Below are 19,306 nucleotides of genomic sequence, written 5' to 3'. Positions count from 1 at the left end.
CACAAACCAGTTATTTTCTTTCTCTTTTTCTTTTACTGAAAGAGGAAACAATTTAATAAATGAAATAAATATTAAATTATTAGATCTATTTGGTTTAATAGGTTAAATTAATAATTTAATTTCAAGAATGACCATTGCATTGATCATTTGTTTACCTCTCTTTAGATGTTTTAAAAAGGTAGGAATTGTCATAAGTGGATCACATCACCAGTGGCAAATTCAAAAGAATGAAATAAGAGAAACATTATTTTTTTTCTAATAGCTGAAGATTAATTACAACCCAGCAGAAATAACCTATACCATAAATGCCAAACTACTATGTTTCTCAACACAGAACAAAAGAACTGCAAATGCCAGCAAGACTACATTGCTTATGTCTACTTTACTCTTATTCTTTTTTTATTCAAGGTCATCCCAGCAGGAAATGAAAAACAGCCATCAGCATAGTAAAAACATTCAAACAGAGCAGAGCATGAAAATTGCACAAAAGAGGTTATATAATCAAGTCAGAGCAGTAACTGGATGATGTCAATGGCACTTTAATGCTGCTTTAAATACTGCCCTGTAAAAAAATGTGTCACTTTGTTGAACAAACAAAGAGAAGTCCTCCACTTTAAAAAAATAAAACCCAAACCCACTTTCAGCTATAGCACTACTTATATTAATCCTCAATACTAGCAGCATGCCATTTTCTAGAATACCAGAGGAATCAAGACATCTTTTTGCCTGATTTTAAGATTTGGCCTTAGTCATTCTTTTAGAAACAAAATTACATTGTTCTCATTTTCTTGGCAATTCATTTTCTGGATGAATTCTAACCCCATCTAATTACTACATATAGTACATGATTTTCTCTAATTTGCATTGAGAGATTTTATTATCTGTACATCACCATTCAGCACATAAAATAAAGCCACTGCACTTTTATACGGAAAACTAAAACCTAATTCTTGCATGGTAAGTGTCTATTACAGTCAATAATATTTAGTATACCATAATTCTAGTAAGAAAAGTGAATGGCTGGATCATAAATACATTGAAATTTGTAGAATTGGACAGAGCAGATTTGGCAGTACTCACCTTGATCATAAAACCATGCTTACAAAATATAAAAATAAAAAAAAAATATGGATGATATTATTATTATTATTTAAATAATGTCCAATTGGGTCAAATAGGTAAGATTTGTTGAAAGGGACTTTCAATTTGTAAATCTTAAAAAATATATGTATCAGGTGCAGTTTTGGTGAATGGAAAGCTTATGATCTAGCCTTCTCCAAGAGCTGAGGATTTGTTTTAACTAACAATTATTTTGCTATTAGAGTTGAAAGGAAAACATTTAAATGTGAACTCAATGAAACGCAATACAGTATTGTCTTACTAAGTCTGTAGATCCCTTTGCTGCCTTTGTTGCCAATTTTTCCAACCAGCTATGCAGTACCATTAATAAGACCCAAGTGGGATTTGCTGGTTCAAAGTTTTAGGCACATAGGCTTAATTGACATGAATTACACATGGAAATTTTACTCGGCATGATCTTTGTCTTATCTACTTTCAGAGTTTTCCAAAATCCATCTGCTCCAGAAACACTGCATTTTGAACATATAAGTTCTATTTTATAATTGTTTCTAATTCTCATGCTATGTTTAAGGAAAAAAAGAGCGAGATACAGAGTGAGTGAGAGAGTTAGGAGTATGGCTAGAGGTAATGTTATTTGTGCATCTTGAAGAAATAACAAGAAAAGGTAAAATCTATTTTTAGTGCTCTCAGGGGTACCTGTTTCTAAAACCAAACAATGAAAAAGGTTATTGATAGTACAGTCATGACTCACGGCTGATTATTTTTGACACAAATATCCTCAGGAAAGGGCTGTTTTCTTGCCCTATGCTTATGCCATGCCCAATAAAATTGGCCAGAATATCTGTGCATGATGCTGCATTAAAATAAACACTAGATGGATAAGGTCTTGGATCAAGTGAAGAATGAACTGATGGTTGGCAGAATCAGTATTGCAAAGAAATATTGGTACATTGAAAAAAAATTTAGAGAATTAGAGAGAGCTTTGTAGTTTCTTTCTCAATATCTACTCTGTTTCAAATGTACTTCTCAATTGAAAAAAAAAGTTTCTCTTCTACAGTACACTAAAGAAGACGCCAAAGAGGGAAGTGTATGGCATAGCAGGAATCACTGACACAAGTGCTGCAACATTGTTTTGTAGGTAATAGTCATCTAAATTATTACAGTGAAAAACCCACAAAAATACTGCTTTTACGTTATGATCATATGTAAGCATTTGTTCTAATATCTACCATTGCGCAAAATAATGTTTTTGCACTTTTCTTCCTCATAAGGATGCTTAAGTCTAAATTCTTTATCTATGAAATACTGGTATTCTCAGAGGAAAGAACTGAAAGCCAGAAAGAAGCATTATCATCCTCTGACTTCCCACACAGGATGTGTCCCAGAACAGTAGAGAAGTTCCTGTCTTAAGGCAATTATTTCTGACAGCACTGAACTATGCCTTTGAGAAAAATATAAAACTGTGATTCAAAAAGACCATGAATCAAGTGAGAACCTAAAGAAAGTCATTCTGGTAGTTAACTTTGTTCACTGGTAAAAATGGGACAGTCTGACCTTCCTTCCAGCTTGAATAGGTTTATCTTCAGATTCCATTCACTGGAATTAAAAAGCTGTAAGTGAGATGCAGCATTGACTATTTTTTCTTAAAGTACATCCAAAGGAGTTAAGGACTGAAGTTCATACATGATTTTTTTTTTCAGTAATTCTTAAAGACTAACAAAAATAAAGTAATTTTAAAAATATATATCCTAAAACACCAAAAAAGGTTGGGCAGGAAAATATACTTCCAATCCTTTCTAACGAGGGTTTTTCTGATTTTGCTCTGTGGGTGATTAATTCTTTCTTTCCCGTCAGGAAAACGGATGCAGATGTATTACAAGCTACTGAGTGTTCATAGTCATAGAAGAAAACACGCACTGCTACAGAAGTTACCTGGGTTTCACCCAAGTACCAGAGGTCTGATCCCTTCCTAAGTCCCCTTGTAGCTCTGCCATTTCAGTCTCTCTTACAAAGGTACCCAGGCCATAGGCGGAGGGCAATCAGCTCCAAGTGTCAGCAGCTCTTACGGCTGAAAATGTGGACCTAAGTGAGAGCTGAGAGACGTAACAAATGGCAGGTAAACTAAAAAATATGAGCAGGAAGTGTGATTTTTCCTGTCAGTGCATTTTCTGCACTTTTCTTTCATCAGGGAAGGCAGCTTCACTGATGCAGTCCTGTGATCTTGCATTATGGTCATTATACCAGCAAATAATGTTCAGTATCTACAATGCCAGTGACTTTCCTAAAGAATGTCTATTTTGTCTCCTTCAATTCAAAAAGTCTTTTAATACAAGATCCATGTCAAGCCAAAGGATGTAGAAAACTGAAGGAATCACTGCAACTAAATCTAACATCTAAATCTAACCCAAAAGGCTTCATTCATCGTAAATCCATGCGTCACTCCTCCCTCCCTAAAAGGCAGATTTTATCAGAACATATTTCCAACTGTTAAGTACTTTCCAGTAATTTCTAATATAGTGATAGTCATATTGTGTTCAAACAGACTCAGAGGTGGTGTTAGAATTTATCTGGATGCTTGTTGTTATGGAAACAAAGGACATTTTACTATTCCTATGAAAAGCGTAAAGATCAGAAAACCAAATATTCTGTCACTTGGCTGCAGCCTGCCTTCCTGGTGTCTGACAAAGCGACATCTCTTCCTTCCACTTAATGGAAAATCGCAGGTCAGCTCACTGAGAAAGCTCCAGCTCTTGGGATTGAATTGTCTGCTTCCTGAGGCTAATGACAGGCTGCCAGAGTAGATAAATTAGCAATTTTCTTGTTCTGCCTCCTGCTCCTCCTGCTCCTGGCCAGGCAAACTCTGAGCAAGAACCAGGAGTGTTGGGGCTGCGTTAGGCCTCCTCCAATATTTATCTCCTCCTTCCTCATCAGTGCAGACAACCTCAGCACAGGAATCTGTGCATTCCTCCCTCTGAGGAGGAGAGAAGTTGTTTTCTGCCTACAAAGAGCACTGGAAGAAGACTTTTAACTGTAAAATACCCAATGGAGCAGCTTTTAGGGAAGGGAATCTCTGGAAATAGAGATTATTCCTTTCTTTTTCTTCTTGCTATGTCCATTCTAACACCTATATCAAAATTCTAATAATAACAACAACAACGAAAAAACCTTTAAAACAATTTTAGAGCCACTTGTCATTTTCCACTACTGCTCATTTCCCTAATCTCATGTTTCTCATGTTTCCTAATCATCAAGGAACAACCCATGTTACAGAATGTATCAAAAGAATAAATAAAATATTAATAAGAAATATTACATTTTATATGTTTTTATCATATTCCACAATGCGTAGAATCAATCAACGCAAACCTCATTTTACCTCTCAATGCCTGCAAACTGTAGATGTGTCTGATATTTCCAAATCAGTGTTATTAGTCTTGTATGTCTTTGTTAGTTTTTCTACATTACAATAGCCTCAGGAGATGACATTTGTCTTAAATCATGCACCCTTCTTGCAGTTCTAACATTGCCACTACTAAGTCAACAATTAACTAAAGAGCATTTTTTTAATATTTCTGCAATTATTTCTTCACCTTAACAAAGTCCTAAAAATACCAGAAAAAGGTATGAAAGTTGGATAAAAAACGTTTTTACATGTTATTCCTAAGGCAAAAAAAGTTAGTTTCTGAATATAACTGAAGATATCTGTGCTACTGCAGCATTCACAGTTTAATGCCATTCTGAAGTTGTAATTCAAGCCAATGTTTCCATTCTGAACACATTTCAACTTACATCCTTGTTTTCATCGCCCCTTACCAGTTACAAACCAACTATCACTAAGATGATATAAATATCACTTGGGCCACGGGAGGAGCAACCTCACGCACTGTCTTTAAAAACATAGCTAACTCAATGCTCTCATTGAGAGCCTTGAGCTCTCAATGAATCTTTACCGGTGTTCAAACAGAAAGAAAAATGCATTCAACAACATTCATATGCAACAAAAGGGAAAAAGTTAAAACATTTGATGATTCTTGCAAAAAACAGAATGAAAGTAGTAGAAATACGCCTGAAAGGTTAATTTAAAACATCAACCTGCCTTTTAAAATAAGCAGATGTTTTCAAATATCCACATAAAAAATACCGAGCATGACAACTGAATAGATGGGAATAGTATTATTTAAAAATGAATTTGGGAAAGTCAAAGCTGTAGACACTTCCAAAGCAATAAATTTGCTGTTCCCAGGCGAGGGCAGAAGGCGTGAGGAAGCGCTGAGTTGGTGGCAAGGAGACAACACAGGATGGGACCTCTTCAGCAAGGAAATCTTCAGCACTGCCACTTACGGTTCCCATCCCTCTCTCTGCCTGAACATGGCTCTCCAAGTTGTTTTCCAAAGCCGGCTTATTTTTAAGGTTTTCCCTGAGGTCAGGACTATTTTGGTGACAAAGGACAGCCTTAGGGACCAGTTAACAGCTTCCCTCAGTGGCAGCAGTGGATGAAGGAGTTTGTTTCCTCTTGCTCCTTTCCAGGCCACCTCTTCACTGGGGCTAATACCATTGTTCACAGGTATCACAGCACACAAAGATCAGGGAAATGATTCAGAGTGAAGCCACATATGTTTCTCCCTTGTTTATTTTTCAACTAATTCCACAAACCAGCTAAGAAGACAAAGAACAGAAATGAGCAACTACTGCTGGCAGCCAGCACCCAAAAGAAACTTAAGAACCTCTCATAGGGTGATTCTTCGGTATTGTTTCTTTTCTTTCTTTTTTTTCCTTTTTTTTTTCTTTTTGTTTTCAGTTTGGTTTTGTTTTGTGTTTGACTGTAAAGAGGTATAATCCCTATTTAATAAGTTAAAAATGATGCAAAAGTTCCCAAACCACCAAAGAGAAAATTCAAACAAATCACAGAGGTACATACCAGCGTTAATATACTAAATAGACCATATATTCAAATACATGAGACTTACAATTTTGTTTTAGGGGTTGGACTCAATGTTCCTTGTGGGTCCCTTCCAGCTCGGGATATTCTATGATTCTATGATTTTTAATATACAGTATAAATAGCCATCTCAAAATATATATACATACATATGTTCATGAGTACTATCTGCAGCGAATATTAAAAAAAGCTTAGTTTCAGTAACAATATATACTCACAAATTACTTCTCAGCTATGAATAATAGGTCTTTAAAATGTTACCTTTCAAAACTGTATTTTTATACATTTCGATAATGTATAATTTGCAATAATATATTATATATAATTATATATATATATATTATATATTATATAATATATATAATATATAAAATAATTTGCATTTGACTAAGAACACTGCCATACTGCTTAAAAACCAATGAAAACACTTTTATTTTTTTATTTGCAAGGATTATTTGCCAAATTTTAAGTTCACCTGAAAAAAAATCCCCTGGACCCACACCTAAAGTACCTTTGCAGTAAGACTGGTCAGAAGGACAAATATATCCTCTAATCCAGAGGCATACAGATGCCAATTTAAGGTTGGGATTTCCAAAAGCACTTAGACACCTTAAGTAGAATTTAAAATGCTGAAGAGTCCAAGCCGCAAAACCAGCACTTAACCTCTTAAGCACATAAATTTCTACTGGTAAAATTTCCTCAGACATCAGATGCTGTGCTACTACAGCAGTGATGTGGCTGAAGTCTCTCCGCCTGAGGCTCTGCCCGCTCATACCCTTGCTCTGGTCTCCAGAGGGACAGATCCTTCCCATGTCCAGACATAGGGCTAAAGACAAACTTGTGCTGAATGGACATTTTATTTCCCACCCACTGAAGCTTTGCTGATATGCAGTTAAAAACAGCAGATTTATGAAGCCAAAGAGACACCAACTAAAATAAGATTTATTTTTTTTTTAAATACAAGGAGGCATTCAACATTTTTTTCAAATCCTGATGCCATTGGAAATTTCTTGCATGTTGGCCCAGACCTTAAAAATAATATAATTTATGGACATCTAGCATCATGTTCAATTATCTCCAAAGTTCAATATTAAAATAAATAAGTTCCACTCAAATCATCTGCTTGTTTTGCAAGATTTTTCATTTGTTTGTTTATACAGTCCAGAAGATTGGCACCTGAAATATGAAATATCCGTTTGAAGAAATAAGGATCTTTTCAAAGCAAAGTCTGCCTGCAAAAGCCAGTAAGTAAAAATAAGATATTTTTATATTTAAGGAAATTATATTTGTATTGGGTTTACAGTGCAAGGGTTTGGTGAGCAGAGCCCAGAAATTGCCCCATATCAGATCAGAGCCAGCTCCAGCCAGCTCCAAAAGGGACCTGCCACTGGCCAGAGCTGAGCCAGGGAGCAACGCTGGGTGGGCCTCTGGGAGAGCAGAGTGAAGCACAGATCTTTCTATACAAAGAAAGCTCATTATAGAGAGCCCAATAGTAATCATTTACATCCCTGATAGCTATGCCTTCAATCTACACGTAAAACTTGCTTTATCTATACATAGACATCTAATAAGCGAACATTTTACGTGATTTACTTCAGCTAATTCTACCCCTACCTGGGTGCTATTATAATTACTAAAGCTTCACCTAGGCTAAAAAAATTGAATCAGCAAATTAATGGTTTGAATCTAGCTGGAGCAAACCACCTGTTCCCATAACCACACTGCTCTCACTGCACTTGGCACCCTATCGCTGCTTCTCATTTCTTCCTGCCCATTTCTGGCACTTGAAACCAAATGTCTGGGTATTCTCATACGGAGACTGAAAATGTCACCCAAGTCAAAAACCTCAGTTTTATGATTCAGCTTATGTCTTGAAAAAATACCCTAAAATACTCCTACTTTTCAAGTTTCTCAAAATGCCATCAAACCAAAACCTTTCTCTTGAACTCAAATTACAATTGTTATCCCCAATCTGAACGGTGACAACATATCCCCTAAAAGGCACCTTGCTCTAATAGGCAGCCTCCTAGCAGTGAATAATCACTCTATATGTTTTACGTGCACATACTACAAGCACCACACTACTGCTCCAGCTTTTTGCATTATCTGAGCAGACAGTATAAGGAGATCGACAACGTATTTATTTATTTATTTATTTTTGACAGGCTGACTAGAGTTACCTGTGCACCAGACCACACACTGCTGTCTGGTCTTTTTTCAAAAATACTTTTTTCAAAAATATTTTTGAAAAATGGAGAAAAAAACCATTTTCTTACCATTAAAATATTATAAGACTTTGATTCAGAGACACACTTTAAAAATCAGAATATTTATGATGGCTTTGCTGAATCAGGCATGAAACAGAATCCAACATCAGACAACAAAAGTATGATTTTATATACAAATGGCTGATCAAAATCATGAAGAGACAAAATATTTACCTTCTGCAGAGCACAGTGGACCTTGGACAGAGGCTACAAGCCTTCGAATTTAACTATGTTGAGAAGTCTGAAAACCTGCACAGAATTTCATGTTGCCCTAGCTACGATGCTTATACTGCCTGAAGATAAGCTGAAGCAAGCACAGACTTGCTTATGCTATATTTTATCTCCTATAAGGGAAACTGGCAGCCAAATAGCTAATAAAAGGCTACTGAATCCATGAGTCTGGCTAATGCAATGCTGACACTTAGCAGTCATCATCCTGCTTGCCAAAAGCAGTCATTACTCTTGTGTACAAAGTAATATTGTTTTCCTTTTTGAGAGCAGCCAGGCAATGAGCAGAGTGTCGTAATAGGTGATTTAAGGGGAAAGAATGCTTAAACAAGAATTTTCAGAAAGATCTGGGGAGTGGTAATTGGAAAGAGAAGAAAAGATCTGAAAGTCCAAAGAACAGATCACACCAAAAAAGGAAGCCATGTCACAGCCATTAAAACTCATTTTGGAGTTAAATAAATATACTCATTGTTTAGCTTAATAAAATTCAGGAGAAAAAAAAAAGGAAAAAAAAAACAGAACACTACAGAACACTGTACCAAAGTTTACAGCATTCAGTCTACAAGCTTTCACAAGGTTCAAGAAGCCATGCCAGGAGCTGCATAAACTTTTAAATGCCTCAATCTTTGCTACAAGTGACTTGCACATGTAAATAGAAATTAAAAAGAGAGGAAGCTGAGAGCCCACACCGATCTCTCTCTTGTGTCTTTCTCAAGAGGCTTGAAAATCTTTGTTATTTACAATAAATCAAACATTTGTTTAATTTTCTTTAAAAAAATCACTTGACACTCATTAGCAACAGTAATAATTCCATGCCAAAAATAAATAAATAAATAAATAAATAAATGATCCGTCAGCCAGATAAGCAAAAGGAAGCAAAAGGAAATATTTGAGTCACTCTATTCCAGCTCAGCCAGCCCTCATTGCACTATCTCTGTGGATTGCCTTGAAACTCTGCCCATCTTTACAGCAATAAAGCCTGAAAAGTTATTTTTGTTTTGTTTTCATCAAATCCAAAATGGAACAAATGATAAAGACAATTTGGCTCAATTGCTTCCATTTTACTGTAGGTATATGCATATACACACACATACACGCTACATGTGTAGCATGTATATTTATGAACACGTACATCACACAAGTTTTTAAAGTATTAACTTATTTGTATACATAAAGTTCTCCAGAAAGATAAGCAGCTATAAATACTTAGCTTGTGCAATACATCTTTTTAAATGTCACCTTTATAAATTGACCTTTTCTGTAAGGTGAAGTCATAGCCTATGAGGTCATAAACACATAGTTTGACTTGCCAGAAAGAGACGCAGCAAATATTCAGGCCCAGGAAGAGTCAGAAGTCTGGGCATTACTCAGGTATACAAAGCTAAGCATAAGCTCACATTTGCAAGATAAGAGCTAGAGTGTTTTGATCACAAAATACTGTATAAAGTGGGGAATAATACTGTAAACAAACTGCAATAATCTTTAAGTCTCAGAAATATGAATCCAACAAGAAGTAACTGAAACAAACAGCATTTTGAGAGATGAATCAAGATGAGTGAAAATTTACAGTTTGTTTTTCCATTGTTCAAAATAAGATTGGGGCCTGAAAATATTAATTTAACATTTTCATTTTATCCATTACACAGAGTAAAATTTTCCTGTAAAAGGACATTTTGTAATTCAGAGAATAAAAAATTGTGCAATTGTGCACATTACACACTATTTCTCTTCTTCTTTTGTTATTTTCTGAATAGTTGTTTGTTATTTTTTCATTTCATAATAGCAAGAACAATTTCTTCTATTATATTATGGTGTTTCTTTCCATAGCTTCCGTCTTTACCCTGAGCTCTGTTCTCTTCTTTGTCAGCTATACTTTCTGCTTTATTTCTGCTAGACTTCCAATGTTTTAATTTAAAATTAGTTTCTTTACAAGCCAATCCATGAGCACACATGGACAGCATAATGTTTATTTAATATTTAAATGGCCAACTTACATGTAAGAATGGCACAAAGTTGCACCAGGAGAGGTCCTGACTGAACATTCAGAAAAGTTTCTTTACTTTGAGGGTTGTCAAACACTGTAACAGGCTTGCTAGAGAGGTGGTTGATGCCCCATGCCTCTCAGTGTTCAAGAGGCTTTTGGACAACACCCTCATCAATATGCTTTAACTTTTGGTTAGCCTTGAGAGGTCTGGCAGTTGGACTTGATGATCTTTGAAGGTTCCTTCCAGCTGAACTATTCTATTCTATTCTATTCTATTCTATTCTATTCTATTCTATTCTATTCTATTCAAGTTTCCTGCTTGCTGATGACATCCCCATCTTACCTCTTAATGAGCACTGACCTCACCTGGGAGATAACTCAGTAAGAGCTACTCAGAAAAATGGAGGAGGTTGGAATACTTATTAGTCATATTTTTCTCTTAGGCATGTGTTTACCAGAATGTTAGATGAGACATTCACCCCTCTCCTTGTGTCTCGGATACAGCCCCTCCTGATGATGCGTGGGATAGGCACCTCCCTGTTGTTTTTCCACCAGTCTTCATTGGGAATTAGGACAGAGAGAGTATTTTCACTCATGTCCAAGCATCCATTTCTTACTCTTTCCAGTGAGTAATCCCATGTTTGCCTCTGCAACTCATAAATTTCTTATTCTTTTCAATGCCCCTAGTGCCCGTAAATTCCCCAAAGCAATGATGAAAAATAATATAACTCATCACTTTTAATTTTGTTGTTGTTTGGAAAAAATGAGTAAGAGCAGAAGCACTGAAACTGTGTGTCAGCAAAACTGGGAAAACAGAACACTCAAAACCATGATTTTGAAATGTGGGTTTAAACAGCAACAGTAAGTGGTCCACAGATACAAATCACCTTCCTGGCCTTCCAAAATGTTTTAGTAGAACAAATAAAAAATCTTGGACTGACCATAGTCCAAATTCCCAATGATAATCTTTTGAAGAAGCTAGAAAGCAAATGTCCTACACAGTCCAGATGATCATACGAAGAGAAGTTGGCAATAAATGGTAAATTTTCATAGCGGAAGAAGGTCACATGAAGAAGTTCAAAGATCTGTGATGGGTTCTGCATTGTTCATAAGTAGAAGTGAACAATGAGATGATAAAGTGCTGCTTATCATACTCATCTATTTTGACAAAGTCTGACTAGGAAGAACAGCAGAAGGACCTGTCATCAGTCCACGAATGGCTTTTAAAATGTAGACCTAATGCATGTAAATACAAAGTAATGTACACGGAGAAAACAATCCAAACTTTCCAAATAAAATGGTGGGCCTAGAACTGATGATTACTACTCATGGACAAGATCTTAAGCTACACCTGATGATTCCATGAAAACAACAGTTCAAGAAACAGAAATATGATGCTGAGAATTATTAGGGAAGAAACAGAAAATAGAAACAGAGACCATCAGAGTGCTGCTTTATAAATCCCATTAGCTCACATACCAGATCAGTCGTGCAAATACTGTGGAAATTTATAATTCTCTCACCTCGAAACACAGTAGAGTGGGAAGAGGGAAATTCAGATGAAAGCTCAGGAACACTGAGCTCAGGAACCTTTCAGTGAGAAGACTACTTCAAAAACAGGCTGGCACTGAGACAACGGAAAGGGATTGAGCATTCATTATTTTTTCCAATAGAAGAAATCATAGAATCATATAGGTTGGAAAAGACCTTCAGATCATCAAGTCCAACCATCAACCGGACCTTCCAAGTCCCATCATCAAACCATGTCCCTAAGTGCCACGCCCACACATCTTTTAAATACCTTCACAGACAGAGACTTCACCACTTCTCTGGGCAGCCTATTCCAATACCTAACCACACTCTCCATGAAGAAATTCTTTATAATGTCCAATGTAAACCTTCCCTGGCACAATTTGAGGCTGTTTGCTCATGTCCTATCCTTCATCACCTGAGGAAAGAGACCAACACCCTCTTCACTTCAACCTCCTTTCAGGTAGCTGTAGTTAAGGTCTCACCTCAACGTCCTCCAGACTAAACAACCCCGATTCCTTCAGTCACTCCTCATAACTCTTGTTTTCTAGTCCCTTCACCAGCTTCCTTGCTCTTCTCGGCACACACTCAAGCAACTCAATGTACTTCTTGTAGTGAGGGGCCCAAAACTGAACACAGTACTTGAGGTGCAGCCTCACCAGAGCAAAGTACAGGGGGACAATCACCTCCCTGGTCCTGCTGACTACACTATTCCTGATACAAGCCAGGATGCTGTTGGCCTTCTCGGCTACCTGGGCACACTGCTGGCTCGTTCAGGTGAGCATCAATCAGCACCCCCAGATCCTTTTCCTCTACACAGCTTTCCAGCCACTCTCCCCCAAGCCTATAGCGCTGCATGGGGTTGCTGTGGCCAAATTGCAGGACCCAGCACTTAGCCATGTTGAACCTCATCCCATTGGCCTCTCCCCGTTGATCAAACCTGTCTGGGTCCCTCTGAAGGGCATTCATGCTGTGGTCCTGGCTTATTCTGTCAGCAGGAAAGGCAGACTGCCAGGAATGGCTTTAGCAGGATTCACATACTACATACCCTCCAAGGTTGTTTTTCTAGGGAGGCTTGGTGTCCTTTGTAGCACCAATTTGGTTTGTTGGTACTCAAGAGTAAAGGGTCTAATGGGCATGCCAGCAGAAATACTCTCTTTTTAGGAACCTTTAAAGTAAATTACTTTCTTCATTGTGCATTCCTGAGCCTCTGATTTTTGCAAGTAGCCTCTTTCTGTGGAAAATATAAAGAAATCATCCTCTTCTAAAAATATATTAAGATTCTGTTCAGACAAATAAACATCAACATATAGATATTTAAACTCCCATTACTGTCAACAGAAGACTAGTCAGCAGTTGTCATAGGCTGGAGAATGATTCAACTGCCCATATAGCAGCAGCATGCTTCAGTTGCCCAAGCAGTTTTTTTCTGCTGTTGGTCTAGATGTCATAGGCTGAAACATCTGCTGGGAACAAACAGGTATGACACAGTGACACAGGCCCAATGGGAGACCTACGTCCTTTTCGGAGGAGCAGATGTAAGCTAAAAAAGATTCCATTAGAGGAATTCAAATAGGCCTAGATACTTACAGTTAGCAAATGAATCAAGTCCTTTGGGGTGGCCTGATTCTTGCTCCAGGGTCAATTAACTGCAATGGGTAAGTTAGGGAACCTCAGACACCTAAGATGGCTGTGAATTCCTAAGTGTAGACGCATAAATGTACGTGTTCTAATCTTAAATTGAATTCTGCACTTGGTCATAAAACTACTATGAAAGAAGACTTAAGATAATTTTATTGAAATAAATTTATACTTTCCCCCTGCTTTGTGTAATTTGAGGAAATCATTGTTGGCATCTACTGCAGTTTGTGGCCTAGCCAAGAGTCTGACAAGATCAGTCTGCATTCAGTTTTTCTGAAACACTTCAAGTAAACCTCCAGTATCTATTCATCTTTTTTTTTTTTATGTTAAGTATATACAGACCTTCATGTTTTAACTGAAATCTTATACCAGCGTCACATCTCTTGACTGTCTCCTGTATGTAAATTGATACTCAGCAGTCAAGTGACTGAGCTTGCTCACAGCCCAGATTTGAGACTACAACCTTTTGTCCTTCAGTGTCAAGGTGTAATTATTTGCTGTCTTAATTGTTTACAAAAAGTTTCCTAAAAGACTTTCAAAGATCTTACAGGGAATGATCCTGCATTTTTCAGGTGAGAATGTGATGCTTTGCTGATGGTTAGCACACTGTTTGCAAACGGCAGATCTGCAAATAGCATGCATCATTCCACTATGATAGCCCAGAGACTCCTGCACTGACAAAAATCATACATATCACACATTTCTTTTCCCTAAATGCCTCTGTTAGGAGGGATAATGTTATCACAAATCAACTTCAAAATGCAAAATGTCATTAAGTTTTCATTACCCCTATCTCTTTGGTAATTCATATACACAAATCACACATCTCTTTGGAGTGTAATTCTTTTTTTTTTTTTTTTTTAATTGTATTAAGACAGATGCTCTTGAAAACCATTAATAATGATTTTCACTGGCATTCTGAGTACACAGCATCTGATTCCATGAAAATTATCATGGAGCTCTGAAGAAAAGGTAAGTACTTCTTATCCTGCTGTCTAGAAACTTGGAACTGATTTAAAAAAACTAGCACCTTCCCCTTTTCCTTTGGATGGATCCTTGACATTTGCACTACAACCCAAAAGTTAAAAATAAAAATAAAAAAGGAAAAAACTATCCAATTTGTAGAATATGTTGGAATCATGTAAACAAAAGCATTAATGAGTGACACTGTTGCCTACAATTTAATTTCAGTGACTACCTTCAAAAGCTACTCACGTGGAACAATTATGATTACGATTTAAAAAGTCCTACTAAGCTCTGACCACTTAAAATTATACTCGCTTATCGAAAAGATATGCTATTCATAACACACATGCAAGAAAGCCAAAGTAATAATTGCTTGTAGCAAATATTCTTACAAGTGACTTACTTTGAAATGTAATTTTCTCCTTAACAATTTCTATGCCATTCTTAATGCAGATCAAGTCCACTTGCTTTTGTGACAAATATTTTTGGTCAATTTTTACCTGCTCACAAAACAAGTGAGATTCTCTTGTTGGTCAGTCTTTGAAACCCAACTGCAGTGAATTCAATCATGCTCATAGAGCTAGCAAAAATATCAGAGAGTGTCCACTTGCTGCGAAGAAAAACAATGGACAAATTTTAGTATTGGTCTGACTAGATGTACCTAGGCCAATAGACTGGTTTGGGTTTTGATCATGTTGAGGCAAGACACAAATACTAGCATATTGCCTCAACGCTCAAAGGCCCCCTGTCAGAATTACAAACACCATGAACTAGAAATGGCTGTAAACATAGAAATCCCTTCTGGATTTAAAATATCTTCCAAATAAATGTCAGATAAGGTACAATCAGGGGACAGCAATAGTTTCATATCCAGAATTTTGCATTCCTCAGCCAGTTAAATGGCCTAATACAAATATGTTTCAGCAACTCCTGTGAGTACACCAGCACTCTGTACTCAGTTAGGGATGAAAGAAACCTTCCAAGACAGTGCTGAAGGCATGAAGTGGTTTTGCAAATGACTCTGGAGGTGGGTCTCAAGAGACAGCAGACTGTGATGCTGGCCCTGCTGCTACAAAGAGGGGTACATCCTCTGTATATGCAGGAGAGCAATCATGTCATCTTGGGTGGAACCATGTGCTCGCACAAGGCTCCACAAGCACTTCTGAAGCTGGCAGAAGCCACTGTGCAGAAATCTAAACCACGGATCCCAGCCTGCAGCAGGGAAGGGGAAGTGCCAGAAAGTGGGGGAAGCAGGATAGAGTGAGAAAATGTACAGCCAGAAGTAGCACTGGCAAGGTCAGCAACCAGTAATGTTATGAGCAGTTTTCAAAAGCGAGACTGAGATTAGGAGTAGACGTTTTTGATATGTGGGGGAAAAACATTTGGCTGCGGTGTTGTTCTGGCTCCATGCTGTTTTAGTCCATAGAACAAATTATATGTGAAGTAGACCGAAGTCAACTCTGCTTCCAAAATGGGACAGTTTTCAGAACCAACACTTGTAAAAAGCAATATAAATATGTTTATACATATTTACAAGAAAAACAAGAAAAAACTTACAGTGATGTTTTTACTTCACAAATAACCTGTGTCTTAAGAAAGAAAGAAAGCAGACAAGAATGTATAATTTACCAATGCCAGTAAAAAGGGGCTTAACCCATCAGCAACACAGTTTGCAGGATTTTGTAAGGCCATATTTTAAAGGGGAAGCTGTTCAATTGAAATTAATTCATTGTTTCTAATTGTCTAGCTATCATCACCACCACTAAAAAGAGTGTACTTAATATATGAACTATAAATGGAAGACAAACTGTGACAATCAAACTGGCAATGAAATAACTGCTTCACGATTTCATGCTTAAAAAAGAAACTACTCTTGAATGTAGGCTGTTGACTGTTGTACTCTGTGGCTGATGGACTACCTCCACAAAGTTGTGTAGAAGCGCAGGTCTGCAGAGTAGTAAGGTAAAAATTGTTGGCAAACCACAGAGTAATTCAATGAGTACTTCAGACAGATCCAATACTTTTTCTCAAGCACATCCTATAGCTAAAGGTAAGCCCTTTATATAGAGTAGGCAAGCTATTTATATACAGTTGCTGTCTTCAAACAACTCATTATTAAATAAGTTGTATCACTGTTCTTTGTCCCAGAGATACGTATTGCCTGACTACCTTCTGGTCCATCTCTTCCCTATTCACTGCCATTCAGAAAGAGTAATTGTGTGTTTATAAAAAGTTGTATTACCAAAGACCTTAATTTATTTATAACTGTCCCCTAGTCAGCTGGCAAAAAAGAATACCAACAACCAGACGAAAAGTAAGGCCACCGTTGTGTTTTGAAGAACGTTGGTCATCCACAGGCCAATTTTGAGAATTACTTTTCTTTGTCAAACTGGAAAAAAAAGTAACTTATTTTTAATTAATTCTGCTGCGTTGTAGGTTGCATTATGCCAGAATGATCATTCAGATTTGGGATACTTGACAATTTGATATGTTAGTGGGGTTAGACGTGTATAATGCTTGCATTGTTCATACATTCTGCTCTGACTCACTGCAAGATTATAAATACCCACCGTAAGGGGAGCTCCACCCTGGCTAGGTTCATCTAATACTTTTTGCTGTTGCAGGCCCTTCTACCGCTAACATGAATCCAAGCCATTAAGATTTGACTCCATATTCTAAAGATCACTTTTTTCTTCTTTTTTAATATCTTTTATATCTTTTTTTACATTTAAGATGATTCACACAACTAGTTTTACACAGTTTCCTGTAATCTCAAGGCAAAAGGTGCTCTGTAAATGTACTTTGTTTCAAATGTAAGAAACATTAACCACCCACTTCCTGTATTGTTCCCTAAAAGGTTTACAAGTACTGCAGGACTAATCGGATTCTGCCAAAAAGGCTGAACTTCTTGCCAAAGAGGGACTCAGTTAATGCTAAATGACTGTAGTCTTCACATTAAATAATACTTGGAAGCTGAAACACACCGAGGCTTTATGAATCCCTTTTGAAAATATCTGACAAAGTTGCAAGTCAATTTATTACAGGAGGCCCTGCAAGAAAATTCCCAGGGCCAAGCTCTGCTCGGCGTCCAGGGCTGCCTGTGTGCAGGGGAAGGAGAGGGCTGGTGCCAGGAGTCTTCTGAGCCCGAGGAACGCAGAAGCGGGTCAGTGGAACAAATCTCGTCCTCACGGCAAGCCTTGAGACAACACAGCGTGAGGTGTTGGGTTAGGTCTTTGCATTTATTGTAAGGACAAAAATGGATGGAAAGGCAATCGTTTGAGTGAAATCCATGTGATTGAGGTTGATCATCCACTGAGTTTTATTACCAGCACAATCCTGCTCAAAAGAGTTGAGCCCTGACCCTGCAGGGGCTCGGCCAGGCACTTTGACTGCCACTCTGGTCGTGCCTGCTTTAAAAAATAGGACTGCGGGCCCTAAGGTCGCATGTCCTCAGGCTTTTGCGGGAACTCGAACCGATGAGTCTTCGGCAAGCCGAGAAGACTGGGGGTCCCGTGGGGGTCCCGGCTTGCTGACCCACCGCCACCACGCCTCGGCACCGAGCAGCAAGCGCTGTGTCCGCCTCCCCATCCCTCCGCCAGCCGAACGGGCTCCGAGGGCACGGCAAACTCCTTCCAGGGACGGCGAAGCCCGCAGTGCCCGCAGGCTAACCAGGATACCCACCTCTACCCGCACAACGCCGGGCGGGGAGCCCCGGGGCTAGGGCTGGAACCGGGAATGGGGGGCGGCGGGGCCGAGCCCCCTCCCCCGACCGCAGACAAAGAGCCGAGGCTCCACCGCCCCCCAAAGTGCCTCCCACCCCAGGTATCCCCTCCTCCTCCTTCCTCCTCCTCCCTCCTCCTCCTCCCCGCTCCCTGCCCGCCCGGCTACTCACAGGATGGTGGTTTGGGGCGACACGGCGGGGACGCTCTCCAGCATCAGATGCATGCAGCGCACGGTGGTGCGGAAGCAGAGGCAGCGGCTGGGGCACCAGACGCTCCCCCGCTGCGGCGGGGGCTGCGCGGCGGCCGGCGGGGGGGTGGCGAGCCCCCCGCCGCGGAGCAGCAGCAGGAGCAGGAGACAGAGCCCGGGGGGGGCTTCGCGCCGGGCCATGCTGCACGGCTGCGGGGCAGGAGGAGGAGGAGGACGAGGAGAGGGGCTCTGGCAGATCCGCTTCGCGCCCGGCCGCGGCTGCCGCTCTGCTCGGCGGCGGAGGGGCGCTCCCGTCCCCCCGCGCAGGATGGAGGAGGGGACGGCGGTGGGACCGCCCCGGCCGGCGGCGGGACGGGACGGGCTGGGCTGGGCTGGGCTGAGCCGTGCCGGGCCGTGCCGGGCTGGGCTGGGCCGCCCCGCCGTGGGGAGCCCCCCCTCCAGCCCCCTGCCGCTGCACCCATGGGTGCTGCGGGAGCCGCGCACCGGGCCTGGGCTGCCCCCGGGGGGGGAGAGGAGGGAGGGGAGGGAGAAGGGAAAAGAAGGAAGGAAGAGGGAAGGGGATGGAAGGGAAAAAGAAGGGAGAAGGAAAGGGAAGGGGAAAGAGGAGAGGAGACAAAAAAAGACAAGGGGAAGGACAGGAAAAAGAAAGTCGGTGGTGATGCCCAGATACCCCGCATGAACTCTGCTCACGGCCGAGCCTCATTTGTCCCTTTTGCTCCCGGTCCCACGGGGCACAGACAA

General features: G+C 39.5%; 1 protein-coding gene across 3 annotated transcripts in view; it reads right to left on the bottom strand.

Moving 5' to 3' along the window:
* The window catches only part of PXDN (peroxidasin), an 86,923-nt gene extending 67,986 nt beyond the window's left edge, over window positions 1–18,937 (bottom strand). For 2 of the 3 annotated variants that reach the window (XR_004778107.1, XM_035543070.2), the window contains exon 1: window positions 18,528–18,886. Coding sequence is in view for 2 of the 3 variants with exons in the window: in XM_035543070.2 (XP_035398963.1) it covers window positions 18,528–18,745 (218 nt within the window). In the remaining variant the exon portion in view is untranslated. Of the gene's footprint in view, window positions 1–18,527 lie in introns of all 3 variants that reach the window. The other variant, XM_035543069.2, reaches the window with a different exon arrangement.
* Between the last annotated feature and the right edge of the window lie 369 nt (window positions 18,938–19,306).

Source organism: Cygnus atratus, chromosome 3 (genome assembly GCF_013377495.2).
Source record: "Cygnus atratus isolate AKBS03 ecotype Queensland, Australia chromosome 3, CAtr_DNAZoo_HiC_assembly, whole genome shotgun sequence".
NCBI lineage: Eukaryota > Metazoa > Chordata > Aves > Anseriformes > Anatidae > Cygnus > Cygnus atratus.
Note: the sequence above shows the minus strand (reverse complement) of the source record. Positions and strands in the feature narration are given on the sequence as shown.